Raw genomic sequence first — 17,625 nt, forward strand, 5'->3', positions numbered from 1 at the left:
ATTTCCATTCACCAGAGAAGTAGAACTTACAACAAAATTCAAGGAACGATGTCTTCGACGTAGCCATGTCCCATCAAGTGCAACAGCAGTGTCACTAGTTCCATTAATATTCACAATTTATTCTACTGCACGTTTCATAGAAGCTTTAGACAAAACCGTCAAGGCAGCTAAAAGTATTTTTATGTACTTACTGAACCTACTGGGTGGAGCAGGAAGGTCCATCAAAAAATAAAACATTTCAGTAGCCTTTTTTCCTTTTCCTTTCCATTGGATAAACTAACTTCAAATTCACATCATATGAATTATGCACAACGTTCGAAGTCATTTTCGAGGTACATTTATTGAAGGATCTACACAGAACAACTAGTTTTGAGGCTAAACCCTTTCTGCTACTTTGTTGTTCAGTTATTTCCAGACAGCCTACACCATCACATTGTTTACATTTCGCCACTTCCTTTATCAAAGAAGATAAGATGCCCACATCAACAACAACAAAGCCACTAGAAACAGCGTCATTGTTTACACAAAAATTTGAATCACCACTGGGCATGCCATGTGGGCGTTTCTTCCCTGAAAAACTGATACATAGGTTACTTTCAACAGTGTAGCTTGCTTTGTTCGTGAACTGATTACCTCGGAATTTACCTTTATTGAATTTCTTTATGCGTGGCATAGTTCGTATTTACTGCATACTAAAGGATATCTACCTCCCTAAATACATGTAGCACTTGGGCAACAAACATTCAGTAACACGTGAACAATCTGCTTCAGCGAAACAAAAGTAAACACTAGCAAATATAGTCACTTACAAACGCTATAAACCTGCACTGTTACCAACAGATACAATGTATCATACGCGTAATCGCTGGAAACAGAAAGTTCACAGTACTTTTCGGAATAATACTGGTTTCTGTAACAGAATTGAAGGGGGCGTTACGGCATACATGATCGTAACTTTAACATTTTGGTACGTATAGGGCATTTTTCATTTGAAGCACTACGATGTATACATCAATGTAATCAAGGAAGGTAGTAGAATTTAAGAAAGTCATAAAAAATAGATTTTTCCACCGTTTATAAATACCCTCTATCCTTATGTGTACTTCCCAGAACGACTGGAAGGGCCGAACGACACTCTTCCCTAGTAAAACAACAGCGAAGCACCTTTCTGGAGACCATCCCACCTCATACATGTATGACCCCACAGACCTTGGTTTCCCTCACAATATCGTCCTGTAGAAGCATTCCTGTTGGTTCCCCCCGTATTTTCTCTGACTTCCAGACTGGGAAAATTCCCACTCCAACACCCAAGCCCTCTCCCTTCCCCACCCCATCCATCGTCCCTGCTCTCTCCTCCACCACCTGGAAACTGGTGGGAAAAACTCAGACTGTGCTGAGTTGTAGATGTGGAGGCAGCAGTGTGTGTGTGTGTGTGTGTGTGTGTGTGTGTGTGTGTGATTGTGTGTGTGGTTACGATATGTTCAACTCAAGAAATGTTAGTGTTGAACAGAGAGGACTCCAATACTGCCTTAATGACTGTATTACCTGTAAGTTTGTGACTAAGGATTGTGTGCTTAGCTTCCTACATAAGGACTGGGAAGAAATGACAAAGGAAGAGTGTAAAAATAATTCTTTTCAGTAAATACTGGTGACGCTGTGGGATGGCTTGAAGATGCATTTCGTAATTGACGCAGACGGTTGGTGATGCTGTAACTGGCGACCTTGTTTGAAACAGTTAGTCAATCTGCCTCTTCCAGTGAGCAAGAGGCGATTGCCAGTGTTCCAGCAGGTAGCTGATATTTTGCAGACACATTGTAGGTACAGCAACCACAGCTGTAAGTAGTAATCTTGGCTATTAATAAACCGATTCAGTTGTATTTATTCCTTTTATTATTGGATCACCTACGGTTTCGTGACACTAAAAGCCAAATCTTTGGTGAACATCTGCATAGCAATAAATCCAGAAGGAAAAGCAACCCTGAGTTATGCACTGGAATGGTAAATTATTTTTAAGATTTTAATTTTTTTGAATATTAAAAGCTTTTACATAGAATATTAAAATGTTAGTACTCACATGACTAAAACATTTCAGCGGGAAAGTTCGGAAACTATTTTCCTAACATTCGTTGTCTGTCGGAAACAAAACATCGCTAAAAGGCTGTTCTCACAGGATAAAACAGCCGGTTCCCATTGTAGTGGATGAGTCCTACACAAAAATGGTTCAAATGGCTCTGAGCACTATGGGACTCAACTGCTGAGGTCATTAGTCCCCTAGAACTTAGAACTACTTAAACCAACTAACCTAAGGATATCACACATATCCATGCCCGAGGCAGGATTCGAACCTGCGACCGTAGCGGTCGCGCGGTTCCAGACTGAAGTGCCTAGAACCGCTCGGCCACAACGGCCGGCAGCTTGCGTGCTGACAGCTTGCAGATACGCTGATAATGTGCGACCTCGACCGGATAATTGATGGTCTTTCGGGTCAATGGTCAATGATAACAAAAAATATTGGAATCTAAAGTACAGATACTTTTTGAAAAACAATCTGTAGAATAAGAATATGATAGTGACAGCAGACATAATTACGCCCACAAGTTATGCTAAAGCTAGGGGATAAAAGAGGAACCTCATTTGCATATATTACGGCAGAGTCGACTGAATAAACCTTAAAACTTCAAAAAACTTTAAGATCATTAAAATTTAAAAAATTATTCTATCATAAAAATATTTTAAAAAATTCCCCACTTTGACAGTTAAAGAGGTACAACTATTGCATTCTTTGGCCCACATCCGACTGCAGCTCAAACCACTCCCATAGTCGTACGAAGGCACAATATTTTACAGATTTCCTCTCTCTCAAAGTCTTTAATTCGCTTACGACTCCAAAGGGTTTCCAGCGTAGGTTCTATCATACATGAAGCACTGGTATAATGAACTAAGCCAAATGTTAAAAAGGGAACAAAATGAATAACTGAGGGTAACAACAAATTTTAATTGCTCCAGTCATTTCGTCAGTACAAACAAAGACAACGTTAACATTAGTAGTTGACAAACGTGTGGAAGCAATATGCCCCAGCACATCTTGAACCAATGCTTCAATGAAAGTCGTTCCAGAAAAGCGTAGCTACACACGCGTAGTTCCGTTTCTTCATGGAGATTTTGATTAAACACACAAAGCGACAGGGTAATTGGTATTAAAGATTAATACGTCTACATCACTGTAATTTTATTTCGTGCAAGAATCAGATGTAAGCCATTGCAGTATTAACAAATCACGCCATACACCACAGTAGTTATAAAAGGACAACACAAGTAATACAAATAACCTCTTTTTGATCACATCTTGTAGCAAATATTTGATGATTGCACATCCGATGATGTGACACATAGTTTCTGAATATAGTGGTAAGCACGTTAGGCAGAACATCCGGCATTTGCAGGGTAGTCGCACACCCTAAGCTCGGCGTTGTACTGCAGGCCCTCCGGGCACGGTATCAACCAGGCCACGCCGTTCTCGTCGCACTTGTAGAAGCTGTTGCAGTCACTGGGGTTCGGCAGCTGGGTGACGTCTTCTGGATCCCAAGGTGGACAGGTGGGAGCATCTCCAGGTGGTTGCTGCGTGCTTTAGCCGTTACCAGAGTCGGCGTTACCATTCTCCTGATCGTCGTCAGAGGGGTCGTCGCCAGGTGGGTTACTTGGTGTAGCTGACGAAGAGCAACCGGCACTTTCTGGGTAATCGCACACTCTCAGCTCCGCGTTGTACTCTAGTCCATCCGGGCACGGTATGAGCCAAGCCGCACCATTCTCGTCGCATTTGTAGAAGCTACTGCAGTCATTTGGATTGGGCAACTGCGTGACGTCGTTTGGATTCCACTCTGGACATGTAGGAGCATCTCCAGCTGGTGGATTCGGGCTTACCTCATTACCTCCATTAGAATTTTCGTCATCTTCATCCCCTTCAGAGGGCGTATCTTCCGACGGGTTGCTTGAGCAACCAGCATTTTCTGGATAATCACACACTCTCAGCTCTGCATTGTATTCGAGACCAGCTGGGCATTCAATGACCCAGGCAACGCCGTTCTCGTCACACTTGTAGAAGATGCTGCAGTCATTCGGATTGGGGAGCTGGGTGACGTCATCAGGATTCCACGGTGGACAGGTGGGGGCGTCGTCAGAAGGTGGAGCTGGAGAATTGCCTCCATTGTCGTCTGATCCCCCACCAGAACCATTGTCGTCGTCAGCAGGCGGAGACGAGGATGAGGAGCAGCCAGCTCTCTCCGGGTAGTCGCACACCCTCAGCATTGGATTGAACTCGAGGTTTGCTGGGCACGGGATGACCGTTGCGACACCTGACGGCTCGCACTGAAGGAAGCTTGAGCAGCTGTCCGGGTTCGGAAATGGCCCGGACGCTCCCTGACAAGTTGCACTAACCTGAAAAAAATTGCTTACATGTTAGTATTCTTCCATTATCACGGATTACAGTGATATACAAAACACGTGGTTAAACCGAGCCCCATCGACAATAGTTCGCAGCTTGTTCAGGAATATGGTACGTTAACAGCTATTTGGAAAGTTATTTAGCGGTCTTGTTGATCATTACAGAGTAATTGCAATTCAATTGAATTTTTACTCCTTTTATCTTTGTATGTCTACTGCACTGAAAATGTCTGCACCATAGAGTAATTGTGCACTTTACTCATCGCCCCCATGTACGCATTGTACTACATGGTACTGTCTTGGTATTGTCTTTAGGGCAGCGTTAGCTGGTATTTAACAGTGGTAGACAGAGGTACGGATAAGTTTCCGGACAGAGAATTGTCAGATATGAATCTCGTGCAAGGATTTACTGATTGCGATAGAAGAGCGGCACAACGACGTAGCTATGGTAACAACATCTGTGGACAGGCGCCTGCATGACACGGTGTTTGTTTTGGAAACTTTAGTGATTTCATAATACAAGCATCTGCTGTGAAGATATTTTTACGGGAATAAATGTAGATGTGATATTATTCCAAATGAATCACAATTAAATTATTACTTTGCAATGATCGAGTTGGTTGTACCTAAAGACAAAAAAATTTCCTGACCAATTGCCAAAATTTAGTCGGAGGAGTCCTGATTCACATTGTACAACTATAAACCTACTTTCAGTGTGATTTCTTGGAAGTTATTTGTCTATAAATGGTATGTCAAGTACTCAAAAAGATTCTTCAGCTGTTAGAGTTTTGTGGGCTACATATTTCATACATTTATCTCCTAACCTGTAGCTTCTCATTGTATTTGTCACAGTACATTTTTAGTTCGACCAACTATCGTACCTTTACTACTGTATCTTTTACTTTTCGTTGTGTTTCGATTTTTGAGTGTATCTGGCCAGTGGTAGAACGCTAAACGTGCACTTCAATAACCTAAGATTTTTTTCTTTCAGGTCGACAGAGGAGACCATCAAGAAAGGGGACCTAACTTGCTTCAGTAAGAACGTCTGAGAAACAGCCTGTGAACTTGACCTTCTCAAAATAATGGCTGGCGTCAGATCATATTTTTAAAAGTCAGATGATTCTTCCCCTGTACTTGGAGGTGGTTTTACTGTCATTTGTTCTGATCTTCCGGCTGAAGACAGATGTGATGCAGCTCTCCTTGCTACTGTATCCTGTGCTAGCCTCTGCATCTGTGAGTAGCTTTTACAATCTAGTCTTACTATATTCGTCTGTTGGCCTTCCTCCTCTACAATTTTTACGTCCCACACTTTTCTCGAATATTATATTAGTGATCTCCTTATGACTTATAATGTGCCTTATCAGCTGGTCTCTTCTTTTAGTCACATTGTGCCACAGATACCTGAATTCCACTATTCTATTCAGTAATTACTCGTTACTTACAAGATCTGCCCATTTAGTTTTCAGCATTCTTCTGTAGCACCTTACTGATTGAAAACCTATATTCTCTTCTTGTATAAACTGTTTATCTTCCACGTTTCACTTCCATACATCGCTACACTCTAGGCAAGTAACTTCTGAAAAGACTTCTTAACACACAAATCTATGTTCGATGTTAACTAATTTCTCTTCTTCAGAAACATTATTCTTTCCATCGCCTATATTGTCTACTTCGACCTTCACGAGTTATTTTTCTGCCCTTATGGTAGGTCTCATCTCATATACTACTTCAAGCGTCTCGTTTCGCAATTTACACTTCTGGAAATTGAAATAAGAACACCGTGAATTCATTGCCCCAGGAAGGGGAAACTTTATTGACACATTCCTGGGGTCAGATACATCACATGATCACACTGACAGAACCACAGGCACATAGACACAGGCAACAGAGCATGCACAATGTCGGCACTAGTACAGTGTATATCCACCTTTCGCAGCAATGCAGGCTGCTATTCTCCCATGGAGACGATCGTAGAGATGTTGGATGTAGTCCTGTGGAACGGCTTGCCATGCCATTTCCACCTGGCGCCTCAGTTGGACCAGCGTTCGTGCTGGACGTGCAGACCGCGTGAGACGACGCTTCATCCAGTCCCAAACATGCTCAATGGGGGACAGATCCGGAGATCTTGCTGGCCAGGGTAGTTGACTTACACCTTCTAGAGCACGTTGGGTGGCACGGGATACATGCGGACGTGCATTGTCCTGTTGGAACAGCAAGTTCCCTTGCCGGTCTAGGAATGGTAGAACGATGGGTTCGATGATGGTTTGGATGTACCGTGCGCTATTCAGTGTCCCCTCGACGATCACCAGTGGTGTACGGCCAGTGTAGGAGATCGCTCCCCACACCATGATGCCGGGTGTTGGCCCTGTGTGCCTCGGTCGTATGCAGTCCTGATTGTGGCGCTCACCTGCACGGCGCCAAACACGCATACGACCATCATTGGCACCATGGCAGAAGCGACTCTCATCGCTGAAGACGACACGTCTCCATTCGACCCTCCATTCACGCCTGTCGCGACACCACTGGAGGCGGGCTGCACGATGTTGGGGCGTGAGCGGAAGACTGCCTAACGGTGTGCGGGACCGCAGCCCAGCTTCATGGAGACGGTTGCGAATGGTCCTCGCCGATACCCCAGGAGCAACAGTGTCCCTAATTTGCTGGGAAGTGGCGGTGCGGTCCCCTACGGCACTGCGTAGGATCCTACGGTCTTGGCGTGCATCCGTGCGTCGCTGCGGTCCGGTCCCAAGTCGACGGTCACGTGCACCTTCCGCCGACCACTGGCGACAACATCGATGTACTGTGGAGACCTCTCGCCCCACGTGTTGAGCAATTCGGCGGTACGTCCACCCGGCCTCCCGCATGCCCACTATACGCCCTCGCTCAAAGTCCGTCAACTGCACATACGGTTCACGTCCACGCTGTCGCGGCATGCTACCAGTGTTAAAGACTGCGATGGAGCTCCGTATGCCACGGCAAACTGGCTGACACTGACGGCGGCGGTGCACAAATGCTGCGCAGCTAGCGCCATTCGACGGCCAACACCGCGGTTCCTGGTGTGTCCGCTGTGCCGTGCGTGTGATCATTGCTTGTACAGCCCTCTCGCAGTGTCCGGAGCAAGTATGGTGGGTCTGACACACCGGTGTCAATGTGTTCTTTTTTCCATTTCCAGGAGTGTATTATCACCTGATTTAATTCGACTCTCTTCGTTTCAAGACGCTGTCCATCCCGTTCAACTGTTATTCCAAATTATTTGCTGTCTCTGATAGAATTAAGTTATCGACAAACCTTAAACTTGTGATTTCATCTTCCTGAACTTCAACTGTTACTCTAAATTTTGTCCTTGCTCAATGTGCAGATTGTATAACACCGGGGATAGGCTACGTAATTGTCTCAGTCCCTTCTCAATCACTGCTTCCCTTTCATGTTCCTCGACTCTTACAATTGTCGTTTGGTTTCTGTACGTGTTGTAAACTGCCTGTCGCTCCCTGTATTTTACCCTGATACCTTCAAAATTTCGAAGAGCCAGTCTCCTTATATCCGTGATTGAAAGTATTTGCAGCCTAAATGGAAGACGTTTTACTCTTTATTTCACACTAATGGATCTAAATGAGTGTAAATGACTTCATCAGAAGCCTCCCGTAAATCTTACATCACAAGACCTAGACCTCTCTATTTCCGCGCTTAGCAAGAAACAGACGACAGAGAGAATTTTTCTTCATACAGAGGCCGTACAAGACACCTGTGACATCAAAAGCCTATATTCTGCTTTATAGGATAATCCTGTCGCATTAATTCTATGCTTCGTATAGTGTTACCTGTCATATAGACACTACAGGCATTAACGACTGAATATAGCTGATAGAAGTTTTACGTTACATAGGTAAAATAGTTTAGTAGATGAGACTTAACCTTAAACAGAATTCAATATTTTGAACTGTTTTTGTAATTAATAGCTATATTCGTAGAACACTTCGACTGAGAAGATTCGAGTAAAGAAATACAAAGCAGGATTACTTCATCTTCGCCACTATTCACCTACATACGTATTACTTGGAGAGATAAGAATTTCAACAGATCAATCACACTAATAAATGGCTCTCTGGTATATTGAAGTAAGTAAACTGTAAATCATGAAGTTGAACACCCACGTACATTAGGCACTGAAAACGTTAATAGAGCTATTGGTTTTTAGACTCAGCAAGCACCACATACTCTGCAAAGTGGTTGTCATGCACTTACCACAGTCACCTTTCGGATGGAAGCTGCGCTGCTCCTTCCAACCAAGGCCGCTAGCACGACAGTCACAAGTAGTTGCGATCCTGGAAGATAACGCACAGTGCAACACACAACTTTTCACACGAGGAGATTGGTAATGCAAAGATACAAATGGTTTTTCCAAAATGAAGCTGAAATTTAATGCGTCTACTCGTCGGTTTGCCCTAAGCTTTCATATCCAGTAAAGCAAAGGAATTACAGCGATTACTGTTTGAAGCTTCACTATTCATCTCAGATTCTTCTATGTGGGATAATATATATTGCTCTTGATCTCTCCATAAAACGGACTATTTGAAAGAGATTTCCTTCTTAAACGCTAAACCCGAAGCACTTTTCTATTCTTATAAAATTTACTTAGCTCTCCACTTCTCTGAAGCTGAGACTGACGGAGAGCTGGATATGAACAGTGTCAGCAGTACAAATGTAATACGAAACTACAGTTGCGCAAATGCATTGTTTCTAACTTCATTGCGGTGGTAGCCGAGTACTGTTATAAATCACAATCAGCAAACTTTTGGTAGTCTCTGAACTCTAACACAACGCTGTGAGTTGGAAAAAAATCGTTGAAGATCCATTACTTTATCTCTAATGTTAACTTCAGCACCTGCTGCTTAGGCAACAGAATGCATTAATTTCGGATGTACTGCGTTTCTATTAAGGCGTTTCTGATCCTAATATGTACACTACTATCCATTAAAATTGATAGACAAAGAACAAATGCCGATGATAAACGGGCGTTCATCGGACAAATGTACTATACTAGAACTGACATGTGATTACATTTTCACGCAATTTGGGTGCATAGATCCTGAGAGATCAGGACCCAGAACAACCACCTCTGGCCGTAATAACGGCCTTGATACGCCTGGGAATTGAGTCAAACAGGTATAGCTGCCAATGCAGCTTCAACACGATACCACAGTTCATCAAGAATAGTGACTGGAATATTTTTACGAGCCAGTTGCTCGGCCACCATTGACAAGACGTTTTCAACTGGTGAGAGATCTGGAGAATGTGCTGGCCAGGGCAGCAGTCGAACATTTTCTGTATCCAGAAAGGCCCGTACAGGACCTGCAACATGCGGTCGTGCATTACCCTGCTGACATGTAGGGTTTCGTAGGGATCGAATGAAGGCTAGAGCTACGGGTCGTAACACATCTGGAATGTAACGTACACTGTTCAAAGTGCCGTCAATGTGAACAAGAGGTGACCGGGACGTCTAACCAATGGCACCCCATACCATCACGCCGGGTGATACGCCAGTATGGCCATGACTAATACACGCTTGCAATGTGCGTTCACCGCAATCTCGCCAAACACGGATGCGGCCATCATGATGCTGTAAACAGAACCTGGATTCATCCGAAAAAATGACGTTTTGACATTCGTGCACCCAGGTTCGTTGTTGAGTACACCATCACAGGCGCTCCTGTCTGTGATGCAGCGTCAAGGGTAACCGCAGCCACTGTCTCCGAGCTGATAGTCCATGCTGCTACAAACGTCGTCGAACTGTTCGTGCAGATGGTTGTTGTCTTGCAAACGTCCCCATCTGTTGACTCAGGGATCGTGACGTGGCTGCACGATCCGTTACAGCCATGCGGATAAGATGCTTGTCATCTTGACTGCTAGTGATACGAGGCCGTTGGGATCCAGCAAGGCGTTCCGTATTACCCAACTGAACCCACCGTTCCATAGTTTGCTAACAGTCATTGGATCTCGACCAACGCGAGCAGCAATGTCGAGCTACTATAAACCGCAATCGCGGTAGGCTACAATCCGACCTTTATCAAAGTGGGAGACGTGATGGTACGCATTTCTCCTCCTTACACGAGGCATCACAACAATGTTTCACCAGGCAACTCCGGTCAGCTGCTGTTTGTGTATGAGAAGTCGGTAGGAAACTCTCCTCATGTCAGCACGTTGTAGGCGTCGCCACCGGCGCCAACCTTGTGTGAATGCTCTGAAAAGCTAATCATTTGCATATCACAGCATTTTTTTCCTGTCGGTTAAATTTCGCGTCTGTAGCACGTCATCTTCGTGGTGTAGCAATTTTAATGGGCAGTTGTGTATATCCTTAAGAGTTCCCATAACCTGTCTCGGTCGGTTCTGTTCCAAACTGCTTTAAGCTGTTGTTTTACAGGCTTTAGCATTGCACTTGATGTATTTCCAGATAGTGGTCAATTCCCTTACTTGTCACATATCTGAGAATGTTTCTCTTGGAGAAACCTCAATAAACAGTACAGAAGAGAACATTTTAGCAACAACTCTGTTCGAACAACTTAGTTTAAAAGTACGATGTAGATTTTCTAGCCAAATAGAAAATGTATGAAAAGTTACAAATACGCAAATACCACGGCAAGTTGCTCTTACCTCTCATGATGCCAGTCCGTTGCTTTCCGCAAAAGGTGCCTCAGACTTACATTCGCACCGCTTAAATACTCTCACAAGGGGCCGTCTTCCTGCGTCAAACGAAACCACCCGAACAGCAGCTCCTCCGATAAGAAAAAAATGTACCATTATGCATATCGCAGTACTCCCGATGCATTAGTTACTTATCTGATGCTGACAATTGCTATTTCATCACCTGAGAACATATATAATTTACCGACGGTGGTTTTTAAACGCTCTGCCAGAGTGATTACCCAGGAAATGTATCGGATGAGCTGTAGATGAGATACAAACCGCTATTCGGGGAAACTGCGTATGAGTGGCACGACTACACATTAAACTACTATCACGGTAACCAACTACGTTGCTTCTAGCCTTCGTAGCCAAGATCGCTTACACATACTGAGACGCTGTCTCTTGATATTGGAGAAGCAGTTCCGAATGTGTATGGTGGAACGGTATTTAGTACTCACTGTGAGAAAATCGCGCTATATGGTACTCACGACCAACACGCATCTGAGACAACGGAAAATGTTTTGGTACTGGCTCACCCCGCCGCCCGGTTGCAGAGATCGCAAACAATATGTCGCCTAACAAATGCATGCCAGTCATCCAACTCTGTCAGACGCTCAACAGGTGGAGTACGCACCACAGAAACACGTTAAGAGCTTGTACCTTCATTAGATCGCTGATTTCTACAGTGGCACCCTGGAGACAAGTAGTTTTTACTTGTTCTGCACGCCTGCACCTCGTGCAGAAAAAAAATTTACGCGTCATAAGCCATGTTTTACACTACACACGCATCATACACATGCATCCCTAGTTCTGCCTCTCAGAGGTCACAGTAGAATTCTAAGAGGGCGTCCTGAAAAATGATGTCTTGATGTCAAAACACTAACAGATTTTTAAATAAAACAAATGTTATTAACATTCTCGGTTCTTCAAGCCTACATATTTATTTCTCAACATAGTCACCCTGGTGACGAACAAATTTCTCCCAATGCGAGACAAGATTGATGATCACATCACTGTATAATATTTTACTTTGTGACGGAACCGCAACGTCACCTCTGCTTGTATTGCTTCATCAATATCAAAGTGATTTCCTTGAAGGTGTTCTCTAAGTTTTGGAAACAGATGAAACAGGTATGGGGCCAATTCGGGACGTTACGAAGGATGATCGATGACAATGAACCCAAGGTGTCGGATTGTGGCAGATCTCGGGTGTGATCTGGCGTTGTGAAGCTAGAGGAATAAGTGTTCCACTTGCAGACAAAATGTTAGAATTTGAAACTCGATTACAACACGTTGTTTGTCCTACACCGACATTGTTAAGTTAGCCGCCTCCATGTTACACGCAACAATTTGGAGACCTATAGCAGCAGAGGAGGAATAACGATAAAAAACAAAGCTGTAGCATCATAATAACGTCCGTTTTATGTAAAAAGTTGTAAGATTTGTCGCATAAAAAATTCAGAGGCATTTATTTTCATCACGCCACCATAGAATCTCGCACACGAATGTATGGGAACTAAATTGGCTCGGACCAGTTTTTCATTATAATCTTCGGGATGTGTAATCAAAGCCGTAAGTAAACGCCATTACAAAGGTAATTCTAACTATATATCTTAAAGTAAGCACAAAGTGGCAGGAAAACGATGTTAGCGAACCCTTTAGTTCAGCAAATCTAACTGGTGGTGGCTGCTGTACCACCACGACAACCTCAGGCTACAGATGGGGAATTCATAGCATGAAGACACGAAGATAGTCCTCACTGTAGAATATGACCCACTGCGAGAACGAAACCTGTGGGGCCAGCTCAGAACACTTGGTTAGTGCCCAACGGAAACACTACAGATACTGAATCGAATGCATACTAACTGTTTGACACTCCATGCTACCGTGCTAGTCCCTCGGTCTGTTACGTAGGTTTCCTTCCAGCAGATTTCATGGTTCCGCTATCCTCTGTCCTGCTAACAGCTTTCAAACGTTTTCTGTGCACTGTCTCTCCACGTGAGACGAAATTAATTTATGCACCATAAAATATCCTGTGGCTTCATAACTACTGTGCAAGCCATTACATTGCGGTACAATGTACACGGCATGTAAGGAACGTCAAACTGGCATGAAGTGTACAAAGTAGTCATAAGTAATGGCTTCTACATGCTACTTATAAGCAGAAATAACGCAAATGTTTGTCATTCGAAAATTCAGAGAAATTTGGGCGTTTATGAGAAGCTGGTGCTAAGTCTCGTGTAGGAAGCAGAGACGTGTGACAGCAAGAATCAGATTACGGCTTCTGTAGGAACATGACCTGTTCAGACAATGATTCACCGTAGCGCGATATTACTGCTCGCTTTGCTCAACAGTTATGTCGTTACGGAATCGATGGGTTCAAAAGTTCCAGATAAAACAACATACACGATCTTAACCCCTTGGTGGATTAGCGCCCGAGATGACAGACATACTATTACGTAAGTAATAGTGAATTATAGATACACGTCACAAACCTTGAGTGAGGAAATGGACTTACTTGCAGTTAGAAAATACATCCTAGGACAGAAAAAACAGCATACCACGAAGAAGTTATACAAATTGGTCTGAAACTGATGTCCACATGAGTAAACAAAGGACATGCCGACACTAGGGCATAAAGTCTTCGCGAAATACATTCAGTGTACTCAACTGGATCGTAACTATGCCTCGTAGACAGGCGCGTGAACAATATACGAAGATGTCAACTTTCGAAAGAGGACGTGTAGTTGGGTTCAAAGAAGCCGGATGGAGTAATCCACGAAACTTCCGAAAACTCAATAGGTGGGATACCACTGTTTGATGATGCTGGCACGAATGGGTTAACTATAGTGGGATGAAAATTCAAGGTCGAAGGATGTCAGTGATACGATTCAGTGACTACATTGCTATCCTCAGTGAATATAAAGAGGAATCACATGGTCTATTGAATGGCATGAACAGTCTAATGCCGGCCGCAGTGGCCGAGCGGTTCTAGGCGCTTCAGTCTGGTCCCGCGCGACCGCTACGATCGCAGCTTCGAATCCTGCCTCGGGCATGGATGTGTGTGATGTCCTTAGGTTAGTTAGGTTTAAGTAGTTTTAAGTTCTAGGGGACTGATGACCTCAGATGTTAAGTCCCATAGTGCTCAGAGCCATTTGAACCATTTTTAGAACAGTCGAATGAGTGCACAGTGTGACTTGAGAGCAAATCGAAGAAAGAAGAAAGTAATGAGAAGTAGCAGAAATGAGAACAGCGAATAACTTAACAGCAGTACGATGGTCACGAAGTAGTTGAAGTTAAGGAATTCTGCTACTAAGTCAGCAAAAGAACCCATGACGGAGAAAGAAGGACATCAAAAGCAGCATAATACTGGCAAAAAGGGCATTTCTGGCAAGAGAACTCTATTGCTATGAAACATAGGCCTTAATTTGAGAAGAAATTTCTGAGAATGTAAATTTGGAGCACAGTATTGTGTAGTAGTGAAACATGCACTTCTGGAAAAACTGTAAGGGAAAAGAATCGAAGCGTCTGAGATGTTGTGCTACACACGAAGACTGAAAATTAGGTGAAATGATAAGGTTCTGCGCAGAATCGGAGAGGAAAGGAATAAGATATGTTAAGACATCATGGAAAAGTTTGCATGTTATTAGAGAGAGCAGTAGAGGCGAAAATCTGTATAGAGAGACAGAGATTGGATTACATCCAGCAAATATTTGAGGACGCAGGTTGCAAGTGTTACTCTGAGATGAAAAGGTTGGCACAGGAGATGAATTCTTTGCGGCTCGCATCAAACCATTCAGGAGAGCGATGACTCAAAGGAAATTAAAAGAATAAACAACATGAAATAAAATAAAAACTTCAAACACAGCGTCAAGAACGAAACTTTCGACCTAGACAGACGACAGAACGTGAGGATGGTGCAGCGAACAGAGAGGCACTTGGAGCACGACTTTCTCACTAATTACTGATATGTCTGGTGCTTCAGCCATTACGAGGATCGCAGAAAGAAGGCTGAGCTTACGGCCCCACATGCACCGGTTGACTGTGACCTCTGCACACCAGCAAGCTCGGCAGCAGAGGTGTTGGGTACATTCGGCCTGAAATCTCATTGTTTGAAGTAGAAATATCTTCATCGAGGAGTCCCGCCCCGGTGACCAGCAGACATGTGTTTGGAGACATCCCCGACGTGATAGTCTAGGGGCTATTTAGTTTCATAGCACAACACCTATGGCTGTCGTCTGTGGCATCCTTACGGCACAGCGGTACGCCGACGATATTCGTAGCCCCGTTTTGGTGCCCTTAATGGTAAGTCACCCTGGTCCTTCATATCAGCAAAATTATAACAGCTCGCACACGGCAAGAGTTTCTACTGCTTGTCTTCGTCCTTGTCATATCTTACGATAGACCAGTAAGATCGACGAATCTTTCCCCAGTTAAGTACGCTGAACCATTATGGGCCGGGCCCAACGATCAACTCGCGATTTGACTATTCAAATCGCCAATTGGACTGGATTTGGCACGTATGTCTCAGGCGCACATCCAATGCCAAGCTGAGTAACTGGCTACACAAGGGCCAGAGTGGACCAACACGTAACTGACTTGAACAATTTTTGAAGCTCTTTCTCTTGAGTAAATCTTCCAATTTTACTGAAGTAGTTATCATTTCCACCCACTCGGATGATTCTTTCGAGGTACGTCTTTTGTCTTTGATTATATCCTCACAGTCAACGTGGCGCCATTTGAGCCACCACAGAGTGTCAGAATGGCGACCATTGCTGCAGATTGCCTTGACACTGCAGAGGAGAGAGGAGGTCCGGCTGCAGGACGCACACGTGCAACAGTGGACGCAGGATTCGCAACACGTCATATTCTCAGATAAGACCCTTCTCTGCGTACAGTATCACGGTTGACACAAACACCTGTGGAAGCTCTGAGGGGAAAGAACATTTCCATATAGAATCACTCATCGTCAATAGCGACGCCTAGCGTGATCTTCCCATTGGGTACACAGCTCAGTCACCTCACGTTCACACACTCGTTAAATCTGACAACAACCATTAGATCCCTGTTGACTGAAGGCCGATAACTTAGCCGGGTGTTCAAATGGTTCAAATGGCCCTGAGCACTATGGGACTTAACATCTTAGGTCATCAGTCCCCTAGAACTTAGAACTACTTAAACCTAACTAACCTATGGACATCACACACAGCCATGCCCGAGGCAGGATTCGAAGCTGCGACCGTAGCGGTCGCACGGTTCCAGACTGTAGCGCCTAGGACCGCTCGGTCACACCGGCCGGCCAAGGCGGGTGTAAATGCCTCTGTCATGTTATCTGTCAAGAGGATAAAGTAGGACCACATGGTGGAGCCTTAATCTATCTCAACAGTGGTGGTGCTGAAATGTTCAAATGGTTCAAATGGCTCCGAGCACTATGGGACTCAACTGCTGAGGTCATTAGTCCCCTAGAACTTAGAACTAGTTAAACCTAACTAACCTAAGGACATCACAAACATCCAAGCCCGAGGCAGGATTCGAACCTGCGACCGTAGCGGTCTTGCGGTTCCAGACTGCAGCGCCTTTAACCGCACGGCCACTTCGGCCGGCTGTGTTGAAATGTTACTCCAGCCGGCATGTTCGTCTGATCTCTCACCTATTCGGACCATCTGCTATTGGATATACTAGAAACAGTCATAACACTGTATTTTTTATTTTGTCATTTTAGTTTATTTCTATTTATTTCATTTATTTCCTTATTTTTATTTGAGTTTTGCCAGCCTCTTCGTCCTACAGTACTACCCACAACTTATGTCCTCAGTTGTCTGCTGAATGTATTCCAATCTCTGCTTTCTACTACAATTTTTAAACTCTGTAGGTCCCTGACGTACCATGGATGTCTTTACGGACTTCCTACCATCCCATCCGCTCTTCTTGTCAGTGTTTTCCTCACAGATTCTCCGGAGAACCTCGCCATTTCTTAGCTTATCATACCATTACAGTATACCATATTTTGTAGCACTGTCCTAGGTCAAGTACCAACCATTTGTGCAGTTATGGTACGTACCACTGAGGATACTGATCGGAAATTCCGATGGGGATTCTGAGCTCAGCACTCTCATTGCTTCTGTGCGCAGAGAATGGTCTATGTGTCGGCATTAGGTACTTCCCCTCTTATTCTATTTCAAATCTTTATTGTCCTTTCCTTTCTCTCAATGATTAAATAAACGAATTAATATCCTTCACACTATAGTCTAGTGCAAGACTAAAGACTACACGAGTAAATGCTACTATGCTAATTTGTGCTTCGTCGTCCCCATTCGTTCGTCGAAGCTGCTTTGAAATGACGTCACGATGCCCAGAGTGTTCACCGAGCGAGGTGGCGCAGTGGTTAGCACATTGGCATCGCATTCGGGAGGACGACGGTTCAATCCCGCGTTCGGCCATTCCGATTTAGGTTTTCCGTGATTTGCCTAAATCGCTCCAAGCAAATGCCGGGATGGTTCCTTTGAA

The 17,625-nt window shown here is 44.2% G+C and overlaps 1 protein-coding gene across 1 annotated transcript; it reads right to left on the reverse strand.

Annotated features, from left to right (window-relative positions):
• Positions 1 to 3,627: 3,627 nt before the first annotated feature.
• LOC124616493 (chondroitin proteoglycan-2-like) lies at positions 3,628 to 11,092 on the reverse strand. The gene is made up of 3 exons (XM_047144805.1): positions 11,086 to 11,092; positions 8,680 to 8,759; positions 3,628 to 4,434 (listed from the first exon to the last, which is right to left on the reverse strand). The coding sequence occupies exons 1-3, from the start codon at positions 11,090 to 11,092 to the stop codon at positions 3,628 to 3,630; spliced, it is 894 nt and encodes a 297-aa protein (XP_047000761.1).
• Between the last annotated feature and the right edge of the window lie 6,533 nt (positions 11,093 to 17,625).

Source organism: Schistocerca americana, chromosome 5 (assembly GCF_021461395.2).
Source record: "Schistocerca americana isolate TAMUIC-IGC-003095 chromosome 5, iqSchAmer2.1, whole genome shotgun sequence".
NCBI lineage: Eukaryota > Metazoa > Arthropoda > Insecta > Orthoptera > Acrididae > Schistocerca > Schistocerca americana.